General features: G+C 43.4%; 1 protein-coding gene across 2 annotated transcripts in view; it reads right to left on the bottom strand.

Annotated features, from left to right (window-relative positions):
• The window catches only part of notch2 (notch receptor 2), a 94,551-nt gene that overhangs the window by 31,124 nt on the left and 41,383 nt on the right, over nt 1-22,044 (bottom strand). The window contains exons 3-12 of one of the 2 annotated variants that reach the window (XM_080736468.1): nt 18,437-18,711; nt 16,864-17,071; nt 16,321-16,454; nt 13,247-13,369; nt 11,365-11,598; nt 8,089-8,244; nt 5,023-5,223; nt 4,745-4,858; nt 4,320-4,433; nt 3,721-3,954 (exon numbers count right to left, since the gene is read on the bottom strand). In XM_080736468.1, the coding sequence (XP_080592594.1) occupies nt 3,721-3,954; nt 4,320-4,433; nt 4,745-4,858; nt 5,023-5,223; nt 8,089-8,244; nt 11,365-11,598; nt 13,247-13,369; nt 16,321-16,454; nt 16,864-17,071; nt 18,437-18,711 (1,793 nt within the window). The remainder of the gene's footprint in view (nt 1-3,720; nt 3,955-4,319; nt 4,434-4,744; nt 4,859-5,022; nt 5,224-8,088; nt 8,245-11,364; nt 11,599-13,246; nt 13,370-16,320; nt 16,455-16,863; nt 17,072-18,436; nt 18,712-22,044) is intronic. The other variant, XM_080736469.1, reaches the window with a different exon arrangement.

Here is a 22,044-nt window from a genome sequence, read left to right as displayed (position 1 = left end):
TTACTGGGCAGGGGACAATTATCCCTTTGTACATTTGCCCTTTATGTGATCGATGATCATTAAACTCTTAATGAGTGAATGTTTAAAAGTAATACGTCTCAGTCATTTTGTTGGTTTGCTGAAATGTGATGAATTGTTGATTGTATGTTTTTTTTGAGCGGTGGTCACGCCGCTCCTATACGTGGCCGTGTGTGTAGACGTGTATGCGTGTATGCGTGTATGTATACGTGTATGTGGGTGGGTCTGTATGTAGCCTACAGTACCTTTTATGACCACACATGTTAAGGGAGGGGCGCTGTTTTCAGGCCAGGCCAGGCCAGGCACACACACACACGCACGCACACACACACACACACAGGGGGGAAGGGGGGAGTGGGGGGGGGGGGGTGGTGGGTAAGAGGGTGCTGTTGAGACTAGCCTGGGGGGGGGGGGGGGGTGACAGAATTCATAGATCTAGAACACATAGAATTCATAGATATAGAACACAGAATATGTACAGTACAGTACAGTTAGGTACAGTAGAGTACAGTATACAGTACAGTTAGGTACAGTATACAGTACAGTAAAGTACAGTAAGGTAATACGCAGTTATTACTGTTGTTTGAGCACGCCCGAGTTTTTTCTAAACTTTTTTTTTCCAAATCTTTTTTTTTTTCAAAACCTTTTTTTTTCAAAAAACCTTTTTTTCCAAAACTTTTTTTTTCAAAAAAAACTTTTTTCTTTTTTCAAAAAACTTTTTATCTTTTTTTTTTTCAAAAAACTTTTTTTTCCCAAAACTTTTTTTTTTTTTTTATCAAAAAAGCGGCCTGAACTCTAGACTTTTGCGGCCCGAGGGGAAGGGGGGAGGGGGGGGGTTGGTGGGTAAACCACCGCTCAGTTCACACGGGTGTGATTTTTAAATGTACAGGCAGTGCAAGTTTAAAAACATGCCAAATGTATGACAAAAAAACAAACCCAAGGCTTGTCTCAATTATGGTTTCACTCAAACAACTGGACAAAAAATATAGAATATCAAAATATACAAATGTAAAATCCTAACGTGATTATTTTTATTATAACAATAGAGTGTAGTTTAGTAGGGGCCGGGGGGCAGTATTATTTAACCCCGCTATTTTACCAGTCCATCCATGTGAATATCTTGGTAAATGGAAATAAATGGTAAATGGTGCATTTATATAGCGCTCTCCGCTCTTATCCAAAGCGCTTTACATAGATTGTGCATCACATTCACCCATTCACGCACACATTCATACACCGATGGCGGAGGAAACCATGCAAGGCACCAACCTCCACATCGGGAGCAATTAGGGGTTCAGAGTCTTGCTCAAACCCCTAAAATTCTTTGCCTTTTTTTACAATTAAAAAATCCCTAAATATAAAACTATTAACTCTTTCATGTAATATAGTAAGTGGTTCCCCAAACGTGGGACCTTCCAAAATCTCCCACCTTCACTTTTATCACTTACGGCCCTAACAAATCCAATCAGTTACATGTCCTGCCCACCAGAGGGAGTGGCACATCAACTTTATAAAACGAAGAGACCCTAGTATTAGTGAGAACCTGTGAAGAGAAGTAGAAACTAAAGACGGTAGTGCTCTGCTCAGAATACCATTAGAAACCGAGGGGAGGGACCACCAAGACCAAAACAGAGATATTGCAGTCAACAGCTGAGTCACTATAATTAGGGTAAGTGTTAAAGTGAGACGCACGCACGCACGCACGCACGCACGCACGCACGCGCACAGAGACGCTAAACGAGAAAAAGAAAAGGTACGACTCAAAGAGACCACAAATTGCAGTGAATAGGAGTCAGTGAATGTGGGAGGCCTGACAGAGTGACCTTAGCTGACTTCAGTGAGCGTGTACTGGTTGGTGGGTACAGTGCATTGCAGACTGCAGCACTTGAGGCACAGGAGCGACTAATCCTCAGAACAACGTGCTGGTCCAGCCTTATGACTGCCACACACACACACACACACACACACGCGCACACGCGCACACACACACACACACGCACGCACGCACGCACGCACACACGCACACACACACACACACACACACACACAGCTCCACAAATGTTAAGCTGACAGCTATGCAGGAAGCCTGAGTCGCACTCTTTCCATTTAAAGCTGTGTTCCCTCCAACGCAATACTTTCAGGGACCCTGAGAATGAATCACAGAAGAAAACCCGAGAGCACATGAAAAAAGGTTTTGGCCATTAAGCAGCAAGGGCTTAGCATTGGAAGAGAGAGAGGGAGAGGGAGAGAGAGAGAGAGAGAGAGGGAGAGAGAGAGAGAGAGAGAGAGAGAGAGAGGGAGAGAGAGAGAGACTAGGCTAGAATGACTCACCACTCTCAACATATCAAGGTGCAATGTGTTACCCGTCATGCAGGATGTTGTGTGGTATATTTTACTACTACTGTTGCTGCTACTGCTACTACTACTACTACTTAGCCTGATCTCAGACTCAGCTCGTGCAGTAGTCTGAAACCACAGACATAAAAAGGTAGACGCCTCATCCTCTCTGGTACCCGTCTCGCCTTGGTGGGCATTTTTGATTGACAGGCTTGGAATTCTTCTGTGTGCGGACAGACACGGAAGGTCGGTAGGCAAATCCAGAGGCAGGTTTGAATGGAAAAGTCCCGGAAAAGACGCGCTGTGATTGGTCAGTAGTTTGTTTGAGTGGCAGCCTGCCCTCGACACTTCCTCTTTTGTGCCCACCAAGTTGGACGGGTCGCTCCAATCAACTGCAGCGGGTGGACGAGGTATCTAGCTTTTTATATCTGTGGTCTGAAACTGTGCCCTATTGTGGGCGATTTCTGGAAGGGAGGGGGGTGGGAGGTGCTTTGCTTTCAAAAAACCCAATCACTAACAGGTCTCCTCGTGAGCACCCACGTGAGCACCTCGTCTTCTAATGATGACGCTCTGATGATGACGTTGCTTGAAAAAACGGGCTGCGGCGCGGATTGGATATTCGTTAGACCCACGCCCCGCGCTCATTGGATCAGCCGAAATTTTGGGCTGATAACTGCCGATTCATGTACTCAGCTCCAGACCAGAGAAACAGTCCACTCTGAGAGTGGGCGGGGTCTATGGTCTGGAAGCAGGCTAACTACTACTACTACCTAAGATATTCAATTATTAAAGATACACCATCCCAATTGGAGCCACTAGGGGCACAAACCCTACAAATGGTCTCCTAAGTGGGCGCCGTCTGATCGCGCTAACGTCCGATGTTTACCGATGCTAGATCACGCGAGAGTGTGTTGCAGGGACAGAGAAAGGTCGATAATGAATTGAACATGATTTTAAAAACCTCGAAAAAGACAGAAAGAAGGCGATTACTGCATCAAAAGTTATCAGAAAACTATACTATAAAACTGGTTAAATATTGGCCAAATTGTCAACTAATATAAGAAAGAGGGGGAAAACACCTAGCAAGAGCTTGTACAGTAGGTCTGCTATTTTCACAATATTAATCTGTGGAACCGAGTCAAATTAAATTGAATGCCTCAACTCCTACAAAGTTCTTGTCAGGGTGGGAGGGTCCCCAGTTCAATTATGATTATTTTGGGAGGTCACAGCCTGAAAAGGATGAGAAGCACTGTCCTAAATAGCGGTCACTGTCCTAAATAGGCGGCCACCAACTTCACGCAGGTAGGAAGATGGCATGTCTTTCTGTTTTGTTTTGTTGTTTTTTTTATCCTGGCTACTACTTACCAGTAGTTCCCTGCAGGCAGTTGCACTGGTAGGCGTTGACCAGGTCGATGCAGCGGCCCCGGTTCTGGCACGGGCTGCTGTGGCACTCCTGGACCTGGACGTGGCAGATGGAGCCTGTGTAGCCAGGGTGGCACTGGCAGGAGAAGGTGGCGATGCCGTCCTTACACACGCCGTGGTGGCACGGCTCCGGGTCGCAGTCGTTGATGTTCTCCTCACACAGCAGGCCAGTGAAGCCTGGAGGGTGGAGAGTTTGAGGATGGTAAATTAATGACTTGGCCATGAATTAGATGTACAATGATAAAGACTACGGTATCCTGTGTTTCTCAATTTATCTCAGATGGATTCCTCAGTCAAATAAGAGGCGTGCTAAGGCAGTGCAGGCACTCCAAAGGAAGGAGAATCTAAAAAACTAATTAATTAGACCTAATTGAATTACTAATTCTCATTTCTCAGAATAAGAATCATAATCAACTTTTAATTTTTGTTAGTTGATTCTGATTCTGTAAATCAAAAAGGCAAAAACAAGGTAGTAAAGACAGACATTTTGACAATATGTTTACCATGTTTATCAGTATATAATATGTTTAAGGTTAAAGTACCTTCTGCACATTCACACTCATATCCATTGGGTCGATCGATGCACTTGGCCCCGTTTAGACAAGGTGTGCTGGAGCATTCGTCAATGTCAATCTGGCACATCTCGCCACTGAAGCCTGAAACAATGAACAGCACCACAGGCATGCATGTGTAAGCACTGGGTTCAAACATTATTGATCCAATCATTTTTCCAACTCAAGTACTTTGTGCGTGCTCTTTTGTTTTTTGCAGCTAAGCTGCTGTTATCATATTTGCTAACTGTTTTAGAAAATCAATACAACATGTGAGGCCATGGTTTACGGTGATTTTACAACAGCTACAGGGTTTTAGGACATCCACAACACAACGCCCGTTAGCCGCTCTAAAATCCACAGTAAATCACAACTTCTTTAATATAATACAGTATACTGTTACTGTATGTACCAACCTGCTGGGCATTCGCAGACAAAGCGGCTGACCTGGTCCAGACATGTGCCCTGGTTCAGACAGGGGGAGCTCAGACACTCATCTACCTCCATCTCACAGTGGGTCCCCTCAAATCCTGGACGGACGGACGGAAGAAGAGAGAAGATACAGTATGAGCCTTTTATCATCATCTCATTACGTCGCGCTTCTTCATTTACGAGGATGCTTCCGATTATGATTTTTTTTGCAAATGCCAAATACCACCACCTCATGGACTCGAGTACAACTGCTGTACTGTACCTGGCATGCAGATGCAGGTGTAGTCTCCGATGCGGTCCAGACAGGTGCCGTCGTTCTGACAGGGGCTGGAGGCACACTCGTTGACGTCCTGTTCACAGCGCGGCCCGGCGTAGCCCCTCACACAGTTACAGGTGAAGGAGCCGTCAGTGTTCACACACTGGCCTCCGTGTTCACACGGGTTGGTGCCTGCATGATGGGAGACTTAAGAGGGTCAGTATACAAAGCAAAAACTAGACTGCACTAAGGCATTCACGAATAGTGATTTTTAGTATTTGAAGTATTCGACCTCAAAGTATTTATTTTAAATAGTCGAATATTCGACAGGACTGGCCAAACTGTCAAATATTAAGTAAGCAAAAGGCGAACATGTAGATCTGCTATTTTCACAATATTTATCTGCAGAACCAAGTCACATTAAATGTAATACCTACAATTCCAAGTGCTTGTCAGGGTGGGGGTCCCAAGTTCAAATATGTTTATTTTGGGGGTCACGGCCTAAAAAGGTTTGAGAACCCCTGGTATAGAGCATTAACAAATTCATCCACCAGGGGCATTGACAACTCATTCTTATGACTTCCTATCTAGCCAAGCTTTATAAACTATTTATTTTTTAAAGAGAAAACAAAAAAAAAAAACAAAAAAAAAGCGAATATTCGACTTCGGTGAACAACGTCGAATAGTGACTTTGATATTCGAATATTCGAATATTTGGTGAATGCCCTAGACTGCACTCTGTCGAGGTGCCAACTTGCTCCTTGTGCACTCGTGGCCAGCAGAGCTCCCAAGTACTGTGGTCGGTGAGATGAGTGCTGTCTGCGTGTACCTCTGTCGAGGTGCCAACTTGCACCTTGTTATTTACGTATATCAGGTAGCACTCGTTGGTGGTGACGTCACCAAGAACACTGCTCCACTCCCTCATTGGCCCTGCCTTTGTACTGACGACCGGAAACAGACGGCTGGAAACAGACAGCACCGAAAGTAGTACTTGCACGCTCTGAAGGCGCAAGTAATAAAATCTTGTGACTGAAGATTTTATGACGATGATTAGGTTATTATATTATCATACCTATGTTGCTGCTGTTCTACATACAACCAAGCCATTCATGTTTATGGCAATGGCTTCTGAACATGTATTGTTAGTTTGACTACTTCAAATAGTCAAACTCTTACACTCTTATAATACTGTTACAATAACTATTAACCTAGAGGAGAAGGCCTTATGCACACCTACAAGGACTGGTGCGTTGGAACAGTGGCGTTGAGAACTGGAGAAGTAGAGTCCCGCACACAGTCTTCACTCACAATAACTTTATTACTTATTGTGTTATTGTGTTATTGTGAGTGAAGACTGTGTGCGGGACTCTACTTCTCCAGTTCTCAATAACTATTAACCGAAAATAGACGATTAACAACCTCACAACATGTCACAGCACAACGTTTGGTGAGCCTGTAGATCTGCTATTTTCGGTGCACGGGTACTAGAAGACATGCCGGCCTCTATGGAATCCAAATGACTGAAATCGGTCATGGCGACAGAGAACTTTAATCCATGAAGGTGACTGTCATAAAAATAAAAATAAACTGTAATAACATAATGGAATGTAATATAACTGTTACTTGATGTGATGGTAAACGTACCGTAAACGTAACAATTTAAGATTTTACTATTTACAGTTTAGGCATTTAGAGGACGTTCTTATCCAGAGCGGCTTAACAATAAACAAGGTAAATAATCAATCATATACTGTAAATAGACTATAGAGAGAACAGTGCAGTGCCTCAGGAAACTAGGACACCAGGTAAACAATGAACCTAGCAACTGTCTAAACAACATGTAAATAACATTCTGCACATTGAAACTATGGCGTAGCCAAGTGCTAGAGGGTGAGGTGGAGACTGAGGAGGTGAGTCTTCAGATCCGGCGGAAAATTGGGTGAGTGAGTCTGCAGTTCTGTCTGCAATGGGGCGTTTATTCCACAGCTTGGGAGCATACAGTAACATGATCGTGAGGTAACGTTACGTTACCACCAAAATGTGGAATGCCTTGACACCATTCATTAAAGGAAGTGTAAAACTGCCCTGAAAATACATCTACAGTATCAGGAGACCACAAATAAAAGGGAGGTTAATGACATTTCCCATCTCCTTTGTACATACCGGTAGAGGGCCCTATTTTCGTCCATATCTCTAAACTTCTTTGCCTATTTTACTATTTTGACAAACATTCTTAAATAGTTAAAATAGCTGATCTACAAGCTACATCAGCTATTTGAAGTATTTTCAAATGTTTTTCAAAATAGTAAAAAAAGGCAAAGACGTTTAGGGATAAGGGTAGGGGTAAGGCATGGACAAAAACATAGCTCATAGTGTATTTGTCAATGACATGTATTATTGTTTTAATTTTGTATGCTGTGTTGATGAATTTAATATATAGGACCACAATGGAAACGAGTCCCCAGAACTTTTTTGTGTCATTCATACTTTTAGCTTTTATATCTTACGACTCTTACCGTACCACGTGCTGTTTACATTTCTGACTAATCAATCAAAAACACAACGTAACAAAAACGTACGTAACAAGTCAGAACAGAGGCCAGGCTGAGGAACGGCGTAATGGAATAAAATGTTACTTGTAGGCAGTGGTGGGAAAAGTACTCAAATCTTTTACTTAAGTAAAAGTATCAATACTGCAATATAGAAATACTGTGTACTTGAGTAAAAGTGTTGGCATTAAAATGTAAAAGTACCAAAAGTAAAAGTACCAAATGAATGCTTGAAAATAGCCTAAGTATAAAATAGGACTAAAGTGGTTAATGTATGGTTAATGTTTTTTGTTTTGTTTTTTAAGTACAATATTTGGATCTGAGATAGTGTGGATAGTAGTGGATTAGAAGTACAAGTATTGGAAGTTGGAAATACCCATGTAAAGCACAAATACCTCAAAATGTTACTTAAATACAGTACATAAGTGAATGTGATTAGTTAATTTACACCACTGCTTGTAGGTATATAAACCCACAGCTAGAGTAAGTGCAGGTAAGGCAGTGTTTTATGGCTCCTTCTCACCGATGCTACACTCGTCTCTGTCGATGTTGCAGGTGCTGCCCACGTAGCCGGCTGGACAGTTACAGTTGAACATGCCGTTGATGGGGTTGGTGTCGCACTGGGAGCCCTCTCTGCACGGGTTGCTGATGCACGCGTCGTCTATGTGGCACAGCAGACCTGGAGGGAGGGAGGGAGGGAGGGGGGCATGGAGAGGAGTCAGCCAATGCACTGCTTCTCAAACTTTTACATGTCAACTCTGACAGTATACAAATGGTTCCATTTGTAGTAGTACACTGTCAGAGTTACAGTCTTGTATGGGTCTAATTTAGACCCCCATAAAGGAACCCACAAAGTCCCTGGAATCCACTTTGAGAACCACTGAGCCAAAGCACTGTTTACAACATTTTTATGGGTTGCGAGTAAATATCCCCTTTTTCCCGTGGAGCTTCACGCCATGCTGTGAGCTTGTAGATCTGCTATTTTCACTAGTTCGGGTCCCGGGCAAACATCTAATTTCTCTTTTGGGTCTTTAGCTAAAAAGGTTTGGGAACCACTGGGGTTAAGCGATCAGCTACGTTCTTATTGTTAGACAATGGGGTTGAACAACTTAGATATCGCTGCTGTTTGGCAGAAACCTTTTATCTCCATATTTGAAATGTATATGTTTTTTTCGTAAATGAATGCCCTACGAAATTTTAGTCCTGAAAGTAAGAGATTGGTACATTTGAGGTTTCCACCCGACAACGATATCATGATGAAGATGAAGAGAAGACGCTGCCACATTGCCCATGTTCAAATGCAGAAACACACTGCAAAAGATAGCCTACATTTTCACATTCCTCAGTAAATGTGTTAAATTACAGAGGAACAAACAATGAAAAAAAAGGAAAAAGGCAATTTTTGAGCCATGTGGATTAAGCCCTCAAACTCAACGGAGACATTTCTACCGCATGACACATTTTGTTTTAGGCAAAAGCTTCATTAGGATCCCATTAGTATTTTAAGTGATTTTCGACTTGTGTCAACCTGTAGGGAGCGGAGGGAGCACTAAGTATATCTTAACCGCTTTAATTATCTGGATCAGATTCATTTCAACATGTCTCCCTCCAGCGACTGGAGGCGAGGCAGCGAGAGGCTTTGATGCGTACAGTGAAATCATCCGTTCCCCAGGGAAAACATCGATTCTGGATAGACTTGTTGTTCTGAACCAAGTCTACATGCCTAGTCAATACCCCCTCAGTCTGAAGCATGTGAAACACTCTTTATTTGTTCTTGTGCTATGAATGCTAATCCCTTCAATATGTAAGAACTTGTGCAATACCCCCCCTAAAAACACTGAGCCCTCTAGCCTACCGGTACAGTTAAAATCAGGATGGGACAATAAGAAATAAACCGTGTCTGTCGGGCAGAAACCTGTTATTTTGTAAATGAATGGCCTTACTTGATCATGCTACAGTGTGACACAAAAGTAGCAGATCCACAAGCTCCAAGCGTGGTGCGAAGCGACGTGTTTTGAGCTTGTTGATTTGCTACTCTTGAATTTGAATCCTGAAAAGTAACAGTTTCCACCGGTCAGAGACGATATACCGTGTATATTTATAAGGAATTTCCTCGCAGTGAAACATTACATTATTGAAATATGAGGCATATTTTGTGTACGCGACACAAGAGCGAGTGCCTACACTTTAGATGATCCCATTGCCTGTGGGGACATCCGTCTGAATGTGTTGATCATGGAGCTGTCAGTCAGTCTGCCTGCGTTTCAGTTCAGTGAGCGTGACTAGACTACGGAACGGAGGTGGAGCTCCGGCCAAGCACTGAGCGAATCACTTGAATGAAACCTTTTAGTGAACCGTGTATACTGAATGATTCCGGGCATTGGAAAAAGAGCGATAATTCCCAAACTATGTTATTAGTACTCCTTATTACCAGTCAACTCAGCTGTCAGATCTTGGCTGCGCACACAGCTTGACTACGGTCTGTGGCGCTGCTGATTGGCTTATCGTTAGACCCGCCCCCCCCCCCCCCCCCCCCCCAGCCCCGCAGTGTTTATTGGATGTAAACACAATGCCAGACCAGAGAAACGGTCTTCTCAGTGACTCAGTGAGTCTATCGTCTCATCATGGATTAAAGCAAAATAAAATCTCACGACTGAAACTGTTTGTATGACCAAGTCCCTAATGTGTGATTTGTGAAACAGTGTGAAAAGGAGCCCATCCCATCCCACACACACAAACACACACACACACACACACACACACACACACACACACACACACACACACACACACACTAGCGCCGATTCCTAAACAATCAACACAATTTGTAACATGTTCTAGACCAGTGGTTCTCACACTTCTTTGGCTGCAGTACACCCTTATACTGATTTCTGAAGCCGAGTACCCCCTCCCCCTGATTACAGCATTTTGCTTCGAAAAATTGACATCAAAAGTCCAGTTCCCATGCCAATATATTCAAAATAAAACAGCATAATGCTGTCAAATAAACATTGTTTTCTAGTCAATAACAGTTGTTGTACTAGTCAAGGTATTGATGTAATTTGGTTTAACAATTTACAGAGGTTTTTACGTCTAATTTCAGTGCATGGGGGCATCCGTACAAGTGGCCAAATATGTCTTTTTAGACACAATAAGCCCATTCCCAAGATGCACCGCAATCTTTCATGGGCAGATGTGACTTATTGGGGCAAGTAGTGTCTTATTGTGTCTAAAAATACATATTTAGCCACTTTTACGACATACCAACATACAGTAGAAGTGTACACTTCTGGGGGCGCCTGCTGGCCTAGTGGTCAAGGCGCATACCACATATTAGGCTATGATGCCTGCTGGCGTCGCCGGTGGTTCGATTCCCGATCCGGACGACCTTTGCCACATGTTCCACATCTCTCTCCCCATTTCCTGTCAGTCTACTATCCTATCAAATAAAGGCAGAAAAAGCCCAAAAAACGAATCTTTAAAAAAAAAATAAGTGTACACTTCTATGCATTGCAGACGCATCGAGAGCTTGTAGATAGGTTGAGAGCTTGGTAAGAAGACATACTGCGTTCATAGGAATCCAATTGACAGAAATCAGTCGTGGCCACTGATAACTTTAATCCATGCGGTCTGGACTAATGTAAACTGCCTTGGGAATCAAGATAAAACTTCTATTCTCTTACGATACTTGTTTCGGTGTGACCACCCTCACCCAAATTATCAGGAGAACTGTGGGGTTATTGTGAATGTTAACCATAAGTTTCTAAAAGAGAGAACACAACAGCTGGCCCACACGCACCTGTTTTCCCGTAGGGGCAGAAGCAGACGAAGGAGGCCACGCGGTCGATGCAGGTGGAGCCCGGGCTGCAGGCGGCGGTGGCACAGTCGTCGATGTTCTCCGAGCAGTCGGGGCCGCTCCAGCCGTTGACGCACACGCACACGTAGCTGCCGATGAGGTTGCTGCAGGTGCCGCCATTCTGGCAGGTGTTGGGCTGCAGCGTGCACTCGTCCACGTCTTCTGTGCAGTGCTGACCTGTGGGGGGGAGGAGGAGGAGGAGTCGTGAATGAAGGCTAATTCGTGTTCCGTCGTGCGGTAGCAGCCGCGTGTCAAAAACATAAGATCTATGAGCTTGAAGATTGACTATTTTTGGTGTGCAATGGCTTATAAGTTAAGCAATAAATAATTGGTTTCCAAACTGGGGGTCGGGACCCAGGTGTCCTCAAATTATTTTCCAGATGATTAGCTTTATCTGCAACATTGTTTTCACAATTAACAATAAAGAAACCAACATAGTAGAAAATATTAATTAAGACAGAGGCCGATCTACAAGCTCTCACACTGTCTATTTTCACAATTTTTATCAGTGGAACCGAGTCAACCTAAATGTAATGGTGACAAATGTAATTGCCAACAAAAAAGTGCTAGTCAGGGTGGGGGTTCCCAGTTCAAAGATTTGTATTTGTCACAGCCTGAAAAGTTTGACCCTTGAGTTATGCAATAGAGGAATGCAGAAAGAAGTTAGTGTATAAAATATATTACACCCAGCTGTACCCTTGAGCAGATTATACACAAAGTTGAAGCACCATACCAGTGTCAACATAGGTCAATACCTGTTTAATGGCTTAATTTTAAATGTTGTGTTCATTAAGATTTTCTCCAAAGTCATTCTTTTTTTTTTTTTTGTTATCAAATATTTTTATTTTCCATAATCAAAAGAAAAATGCAATTAACAGACAAACAACACAAACAATAGTAAAACAAGAAAAGGAAAAGAAAACCCACCCACCCCCTTTCCCCGGACCAACACGGAATGTACAATAGTGCATGCCTGTGCTAGGCTGTTACCACTATATAGTGATTTCTTGAATCATAGCCTTAAGCTTATCTGCAATGTCCGACCACATATTAATGTTTTCTTCTTTTGCTCCGTGTAACCTTGCTATCGACTGCTCTAAATATACTATATCTAGAAAGGTTAAGGCCCACTGGCGAAACGTTAACGTATGAGGAGGTTTCCACCGCGTAGCTACCATCTTCTTCGCCGCCGTTACACCAGCAAAGAAGATGCGCTTGCGTATATTGTTTAGTTGCAACTGTGAGACGTCATTTAATAAAAATAAAGAAGGAGAAGATATGATATTGATACTAAAAATAATTGAAAGTTTTGAGGCAACCATATTCCAGAATGACGACACATTTGGGCATTCCCAAACCATGTGAAGGAAGGTACCAATACTATTTGAGGCGCAGAGAGTGCAGTTGGGATTATTCAAAATCCTCATAGCACATAGTCTGCGGGGAGTTAAATAAGTCCGATGAACAAAATTTAAATGAATTTGTTGATGGTCTGGATTTCTAGAAGATAGCCTAATTCTCCAAAGTCATTCAAATGTTACTTATGAGTCGATGTTGGATAAGCATCACTGCACGGTTAGTCATGGATGTGTTTCAATCCGTAAAATCCATCTTTTCTCTAGGAACCATTTTGGGGGTCCTTGACATGAAAAGGTTTGAGAACCACCGCCGTAAGGGGTGGGCTGTGAAAGGCAGCCAGACACTAAAATGTAATTATTCATTCATTCATTCATGCATGCATGCACAGAAAACACGTGCACACACATACACACACACGCAAACACACATGCCCACCTCCCCCCGGGAGACGAGGCCATTGCCTTACCAGTCCATTCCGGAGGGCACTGACAGTTGTAGGTGTTGACTCCGTCCATGCAGGTTCCTCCGTTGGCACAGCCGTGTCCGGGACAGTCGTCGATGTTGTTCTCACAGTTGGTCCCATTGAATCCTGAGACACATGGATATTATGAGGTTTACCACAAATCAACGCAACCAACCATGAACAATACAATATAGCCAGTCAAATCCTCTCTGTTATTGTCACTTTAGATTTGAACCACTTTAACCATTGTTTTATGCTTTATAACTATTACAAAATAGCAGATATACAAGCTCACAGCGCGGCGCCGAGTGCCGCGCTGCGAGCTCGCAGATCTGCTCTTTTTTATGTCTTTGAATTTGTGTAAGTCTTTGAATATTTTTTATCCGATTCTATTAATGTCTTCTAAATCAGTGGTTCTCAAACGTTTTCATGTCCTCCAAAATTACATGTATTTGGCCGCGGACCCCCATCTCAAAATATGCTTTTCCAGGGACCACCCAGAAGCAAATATTTGAGTTACAAATGTTCGCTTTTAAAGAGATATATTCAAAGACTTCAAAAATAGCAGATCTACAAGCTCGCTGTGAGCTTGTAGCTTTGCTATTTTTCAATAGTTAAAGCATTAAAATTCTAGGCCTAAATGGGTTAACACAGAGAATGTATACTGGCCCCAATGGAAGGGTCAGTTTGTGTACATTTTGACACTGAGAATGTCACTTTGTAGTTGTACAACAGAAAATATATAATGTTTAATTCCATAACCTTTTCTTTAAGCAGCTGTGTTTGCTACTTTATGCCTGTAGAACCCGTAATGAAATAAGTATTTGAACCACAGACCTTATTGTAACTAAACACCACGACTTCCGTGAAAACTGCAACAGTGGCCCATGCATGTGTTTGTTGATAAACACCAGGTCAACATAAGATCAAGACACAAAGATTACTTTGTGTTACCCAAAATAAAAACTGATATGGGAAGTCGATCTTTTACCTTTAGCGGAGTTACATTATGGTTTTCATTACTATAACTAGGATTGCTTTTTTATGGATTGATAACTAATTTTGCGTGTGTGTGTGTGTGTGTGTGTGTGTGTGTGTGTGTGTGTGTGTGTGTGTGTGTGCGTGTGTGTTTGTGTGTGTGCGTGTATATGTGTGTACTGTAGGTGTGTTTGTGTGAGAAAACACCGAGATGCATGTGACTCACCCCTCGGCGACAAACACTAAAACAATGGTGAAACACAGTGCAGGGGAAGGAGAGGTTTCTGCTAAAGCCATTTTTAGACTAGTCTAGACTTCTTTAATATGAACTAACTCAGTCAGGACATGGGCATGCATGCAGCTATGTACAGCTACGCACGCTATAAGTAATGCACTCGCGCACACACAGACATGCAAGCGTGCAAGCATGTGCGTGTGTGTGTAAAGTTTTATGTCTATGCTGCAATACTTGGTTGTTGCTTAACTGATGAGCTAAAAGAGATGCGAATAAAATCAAATAAAATGATGTATCAACGGTAATAAAGCCCTTGTAGCTGAAGCAGACTGACAGCGTTGAGGGATGACGTACAGTATAACCTAACCATTAGGATCCTTCTGTTTGCACCTCAAATACATGACTGTAACATTAATGCAGAAGCCCACAACTACATTCGTTTACAGATAAATACCCTCTGTCTCACTCCTGTTTCCTCTCTGCCTTTCAATTCACATTTTCTCCCTCATCTCACTTCCAGGTTCCATCTCTCACACAGGTGGCAAGACAGGGCTCAATTACTCCACTGCCTGCTGTGTGTGCGTGTGCGCGCTCGTGTGTGTGCGTTGCGTCCGTAAGAGACCAGGAGAGAGCGGATGAAATATTACGTTAATGGATCAATCTCATGTCCTGTACGCTATTATTCCAAACGTAGGAGACGGTGGAGGAAGGAGCGCTTCTTTTCCGTTCACCCGCGTCGGCTACTCGCCAGCGTCAGGGTTACTGAGGTTAGGGTTAGGTTTAGGCATAGTTTTACTGAGGTTAAGGTTAGGGTTAGGGTTAGAGTTAGGCATAGCTTTACTGAGGTTAGGGTTAGGGTTTGGGTTAGGTTTAGGCATAGAGGTTAACATTCACACCCACGCGGTCCAAGTGACCACAGCCGAGCGCTCCAGACCTCCGCTCCAGCCAATCACAAGCCGCGCCTTCTAATTTATGTGACACCGTCTCCTACGGTAGGAATAATCGCATCCTGTACTTGTGTCAGTGACAATAAAGCATACAGTCCTGCTGCTTGCCATGCCTTGGTATGAACTGATAACAATAGAAACTGTAACACCACACAAAACAAACAGCTACAAGGGAGAGCAGATGTAATGTACTGCCTGGACAGAGGCTCTCCCTCAGTGTGAGTAGGGAGAGCTGATTCATCCTGTATCACGTGTGTCATCACACCCAGCTTTCGAGTCAAATTAGTTAAGACTCAGACCAAGTGTGATTGATTAAATCAGCCACCAACCACACAACAGTCCTATATTATGGAATAAAGTGATTACCTTTGTATTCTCCATATTTAATTTCCTACAGTATGTGTCGGGTTTGTCCTTCTGCTGTATTCTTTATCATTGCCTATTTTCATCTCTGGACTTTAAAAGTACATCGTACTGTCTTTTAATGTTTAGTTTAGTTTATTTCGGTCCTCATCAACATCATCACATGTACAAAACTGGCTTTAAAAAGAACTTGAATGATGGGCAGTCGATATTTAAGTCCGTTATAAGTTTACCTCATATGGACGTCACAGGTGTTTTTTCATTGTTTACATTGTTACATTTCGTTGTTGTCGGGTGGAAACCTTGTATGTCCAAAACCGTTTGTTTTGTATTCATCATTTTAACAATGATTTAAACTAGTGAAAATAGACAATCTACAAGCACACAGGTGTGCTTGTAGATCGGCTATTTTCACTACTTTTGTGCGACACACTTGTACGATAAAGAAGGGCTTTACTAGGAAAAAACTGGAAACATGGAGATACAAGGTTTCTGCCGGACAGTGACGATTTGTTTGTATGAGCCAAGATTCAAGGCGTTCCAGAATGTCTTACCCGGAAGGCAGTGGCACTGGTAGCTGGTCTCAGAGGTCTGGCGGCAGGTGCCTCCGTTCTGGCACGGTGAGGGCGAGCAGGGGACATACGGGGTCTCGCAGTGGCGACCCGTAAACCCAGGGGCACAGTTACACCTGAAGGGACAAGAGACAGGGCCATGTCAATAAGAAAGGGAGGACGTATGATGTTGAAAGACCTGAAACGTCCGATGAAATCAGGAACATCACTGAAGATGTGTCCCAGTGCATCTTACGATGTATCTTTCATTCATAATAATAATAACTTTATCGTTTGCAATGTAAACATTGTTTGCAAAGCACATCTTGACTTAGACAATACAAGACATCAAGTCTAGACATTCTAATCCTTCAGGAAAATGTAAATGATGGTTGTAATGGTTGTGGGTGCACAAGATGCTTCTATAGAAAGATGCTTGTATAGAAAACATGCTGGCTGCCATGATGGAATCCAAATGACTGAAATCAGTTCTTAGGGCGACGAGAACTTTAAATCCAAGTGGATTTATCTGTTTATCCCTCTGACCTGTAGGAGCCGGGGGTGTTGACGCACACGCCTTCGTTCTGGCACACGGACGGGCTGACCACGCACTCGTCCGTGTCGTTGAGGCAGCGCGGGCCGTGGTAGCCGGACGGGCAGGAGCAGGCGTAGCGACCGCCGGAGAGAGAGCTGCAGGTACCGCCGTTGGCGCAGGGGCCGGACAGACAGCTGTCCTCCCGCTCGCACCTCGTACCTGGAGGGAGGAGAGATAGAGGAGGAGGAGGAGGGGAAAGAATAGGAGGGAGTGAGCAGGCATCAAAGTGGGCTTGAGCCCCTGCCCTTTTATCCGCCTCTAAAAAGTGCCCTCTCAAGGCCATGAATGCAGTTTTTGCCATGGTGAAATAAATGCAAATGCCCTCTTTCCATGCCATGCCTGAAGGCAGCATTCAAGTGAATTGCCTTGTCCAAACTCTCCTGAACTTGAATGCAGCAGCTTGTGTTGAAAGAAATGCCCTCTCTGTGTAGAAATCCATGCCGTTACGCCACATCTCCAGTATTGACTTGATTATGCTTAGTTCAGTGAGTGTGAAAACGCGTTGTGAGCTTGGAGGTCTGCTATTTTCGATATTTTCACAAAAAGGCCCTTTTAGAAATTTCAGCCCCTGCCTCTCTAACATTCTCTGCATGTTCCTGGTAGTGAGGATTACAAATGAGGTGGGATTACATTTAATAACACCGCGGAACTGATGAATCTGTCTCCGCTTCTACATCTCGTCCAACAATACCCAATCTTTCAGCCAGAGTTTGAACTCTGGCTGGCCCTGCCGTCTGGCTGCGATTCAAGCCCTAGGATTATAACAGTAAGTATATAATGGAAAATGGTAGGCTGCATTGTGTTTTAAATGACAGTATTGTTCTCTCCAGTTCCATTCGTACAGCGGCACCTGTTTCCAAAAAAAAAGAAATTAATGGAGTTTCAAAAGACCAACGGCGGATGAAAACGCTCTCACGTCCAAATCGTCCAGCAATTAGCCCTGCGTGCTCACAATTATTTGAGGTAATCGCAATTATTTTTGCATAATCGTCATAATCGTTTCCATGTTGAGAAATGTTCATATAGTTTCAAACACTTTCAAAAAGTAGTGGAAATAGCAGATCTACGAGCTGGTAAATCGGCTATTTCCACTATAAATGTATAAAGAATAAAGTTATTAAATATGCCAGCCATTCCTTTGAATACTTTGGTTATTTGTCATATCTATCCTGTGCAACTTCAAAGCCAAAGAGAAATGTAATTTTTTATTCATATGCTCCGGTGTTCAGCGACAAAAACACAACTAAATCGTTAATCGCAATTATTTGTGTGACAATTAATCGTCATGTAAAATGTCATAATCGTGACGGCACTATTCAAACCTTTTGTATTTTTTCGTGAATTAAAGCCCTACTTGATGATCCTACATTCCTACAGCATCACACAAAAAGCAAAGCATCAAAGGTAGCAGATCCACAAGCTCGAAACGCGGTCGCGAAACGATGCGTTTTGAACCCTTTGCTGTGTTTTCTTTTGTATTTGAAACCTGAAAAGTAAACAGTTTTGGACATGGCGACGTCTCACCCGTCCATCCTCTGGCACACTGGCACTTGTACTTTTCCAGGGAGAGGAGGGTGCAGTTGCCGCGGTTGGCGCAGGGGTTGTTGGGGTAGCAGGTGGAGTTCTGGGGCGTCTGGCAGTGTTGTCCGGTGTAGCCCAGGGGGCAGGTGCACGCCGTGCTGCCCGGCACGGGCACGCCAGCCGACAGGGTCACCGAGCAGTTCCCTCCGTTGACGCAGTAGGTGGGGTGGCAGGGGTCCTTGTGGTGGCAGTACTCACCCAGGTAACCTGAGGCGCACCTGTAGACACACACGCGCACACGCACGCACACAGACAAGAGACACAGGGACTTAGGAACAGAGAAACTCTACAAACAAGGCAGAACACAGTGATAAATGACCACACATGCGCGCCTGACACAGAGAGGCAAACAGAGCAAAACAAAGAGTACATTTTCAGCCAGGAACTCGTAACCACATCAGAGAGCCTCTTAGGGCAGCATCAGCATCACAAGAGTGCTTGGGTGAGCAGTACACACGCACGCGCACACGCACAGTATTCACGCAGCACATCAAAGCAGGCGAACAGGAGTCTATTGCGTGACCAAAATTACCAGAGAGTTTAATCTTTCTCGTCTCTCAATCCTCTCTGTTTATCTCTATTTCTGAAAAATGTGATAAAGTATGAAATGAGGCCTTAAAAGTGGTTAAATATTTGTTTGGTGTGTGCCTCTATGGCCACAAACATTTGAAAACCGCCGGGTCAAACAGAGGGCGCGAGCAACAAACAAGAAGTCTAAAAGCAGAAGAGCGTTGCCGTCACGTGTGGAGTTATCTATCTCTTAAGTAGCTGAACTGAAACCTGGCAGAAACACTAGCAGTGACAAACACTTGATCTTGATAGAGATACTGTTTTCCTTTTTCTTTTTCTGGTAAATGTAGCAGGCTAATCATAACCACCAACAGCCAAGAGGCCAGTCCAGAAACTGGGTCAAAAACGATTCATCTATATCAAATGTTGTTTGAGATGTTTCTTTGTGATTAAAGCAACAATACTGAGGAAACCTCTCAGAGCACTGCTGTTACCCGTTAGTGTTGACCAGAAAGTTGTATCACTCGCTGCCTCAAGCCACAGTGTGTTCCGTAGAGTTGGGCTTGAGAAATAGAAGTCTCGAGTCTCGACAGCAATGTAAAATGTTACTGTATATACTGTATACACGCCCCTTCCACAGCTGTTGTCACTGAATATTTGAAGTAGTTTCATACATTCTGAAACGTTTAATTGAGGATGGGTGTACATTGTATAGAGAGCCTTCTTAAAATACCTACAACTAATCTCGTCACTAAGGGTGACCGGGCCTTTGCGGTAGTTGCCCCAACACTTTGGAATTCTCTACCGCCGACAATAAAAAATGCTGAGCCAGTTGAAGGTTTTAAGAACTTGTTAAAAAACACTTGTTTAATCAGCATTTTGTTTCATGAAGTTTTTATAATTTTGTTTACTTAATTTTTACATGACCAACTTGTGGTGTGCAGGTCCTTGTTTCTTTTATTCTTGTTGTGTTATTGCTCGTAAGTGCCTTATTTTCACATCACTTTGTAACTTTGTTTTGAAAGGTGCTTTATGAATAAAATGTACTTACTTACTACTTACTACTGAAATGCATTTGACAAAATGTGTATTTCTTAACCTTAGTGAACGACAAAGGTCTTTGGGTTTTTCAGGGTTAAGAAGACAAAACAGTCACACTCGATCCTCACATTGTGTACAAAAAAATTACCCTTATGGGTCTCCATCTTATCTTGTTCTTTCTTGTTTGGTAAAGTGTTTCCACAACATGATGACGAGAGGCGTAAGAGGAGCCAATTATTATACATTACACAACAGCACAAATAGGGTTCGGAAATGCACTACCTCTTACTTGCTCTCTATTCCTCTATCTACCTCTGACTTACCTCCTACTTTCACTTGCCACTTCTCTCTAGGCTGAGACAACAGAGACATTTTATGCCTTCGGTATCGCTCTCTCATTCCCCAACAACATAAATGTGAGCATTACTGTAAGTCAGGTAGTTTTCCACAATGTACGTCGCTCAGTCAGCGTTCATTCGGCCGCACGGTCTACTCTACAGTAGGACTTTAACGACTTGTGATTTTTGCAAGTCGACTCGACTCAGTAAAAAGTTGAGTTGAAGTCGGCTTTATCGTTTGATGACGTCGTCACATCACACACGACCCCCAATTATTTTGGGGGTTCCCCAAATGATTAACTTAATGTGAGACATTGTTTTCTCACTCAACAGTGCCAATTTGAGGACTTTTTAATACCTCTAAAATGACAAATTAAACATTGTCCAAATTGTCAAATATATAGAGGCAGAAATTGTGAAACTAGCCGAGATCTACATGCTCACAACGCCTTGCGAGCATGTAGATCTGCTATTTTCACAATAAAAAGTTTTTTTTTTTTTTTTTTTTTTTTTTTCAACTTCGACTTTCGACTTTCTCTGGTGGGAGTCGACTTGTGTAATGAAGTCGACTTGTAGACTTTTTCGTTAATGCCCTACTCTACAGCTGTGTTTGTCCGTGTTCGTGTGTGTGTGTGTGTGTGTGTGTGTGTGTGTGTGTGTGTGTGTGTGCGTGCGTGCGTGGGTGCGTGAGTGCGTGTATGTGTATGTGTATGTGTATGTGTATGTGTATGTGTATGTGTATGCGTGCGTGTATGTGTATGTGTATGTGTATGTGTATGTGTGGGGCACATGGCGAACATGCCGTCTGGGGACTCTGGGCTTTGGTAGAAGGTTGCCGCCTCTCAGAAGCAGGCCTCCACACCTAGCTCCCTAGAGGGGCTCAGGTAACCTAATAGACAAGCAGAGACACAAAACACAGTAACACACACTCAACCCACTCACTCATTGGTGTGCTCATGCACACCACACACACATATCGAAACCTCGCACACAAACACACGCACAAACATGTACAGTATCCTCGTCGATAACTATTCTGAATACATTTTAATTCACAAATGAATTGCGGTGAAACAAAGAATAGTGTCAATCCCCGAACAAAGCTGACATCGACGACGTTAGGAGCCCGAGTGAAAACCGAGATGGGAATCGTTTGAAATCCAGTCTCACACATACTGAAGCTATATTTGTCGCTGGCTAATCATGCACTCCACCCGAACGCAGCTTGAAGATATTAGGTTGTCTGCGCATGGGAACACGAACGGCCGTGAATCACGCCAGGGAGACGTCTCCGAGATCAATCGGGTGCGTGCATGATGTGTGCGAGTGTGCATGCGTCGTCGCCACCCCGAATAACTGAAGAGCGCCGCATCTTCAAAGTAAACAAACACTCCCGCACAATAACACACATTCTTGAATGCACTTGCATATGAAATGTACAGAGTTATGTCCCCAAAACTCAACGCAAGAAAGCATAGAATCTCCGGCATCACTTTTAACCACCGCTGGCCTAGCGGTCCGGGCACCTATAGGCTCAAAAGTAGCCTGACAGCGCATTGCAGGTTCGAGTCCCATTCCTGACGATCTTTACTGCATGTCTCTCCCCATCTCTCTATCCTGTTTCCTGTCTATCTATACCAGGGATGTCAAACATACGGCCCG

This window comes from Nannobrachium achirus (genome assembly GCF_963921795.1).
Source record: "Nannobrachium achirus genome assembly, chromosome: 1".
NCBI classification, from domain to species: Eukaryota; Metazoa; Chordata; class Actinopteri; order Myctophiformes; family Myctophidae; genus Nannobrachium; species Nannobrachium achirus.
Note: the sequence above shows the minus strand (reverse complement) of the source record. Positions and strands in the feature narration are given on the sequence as shown.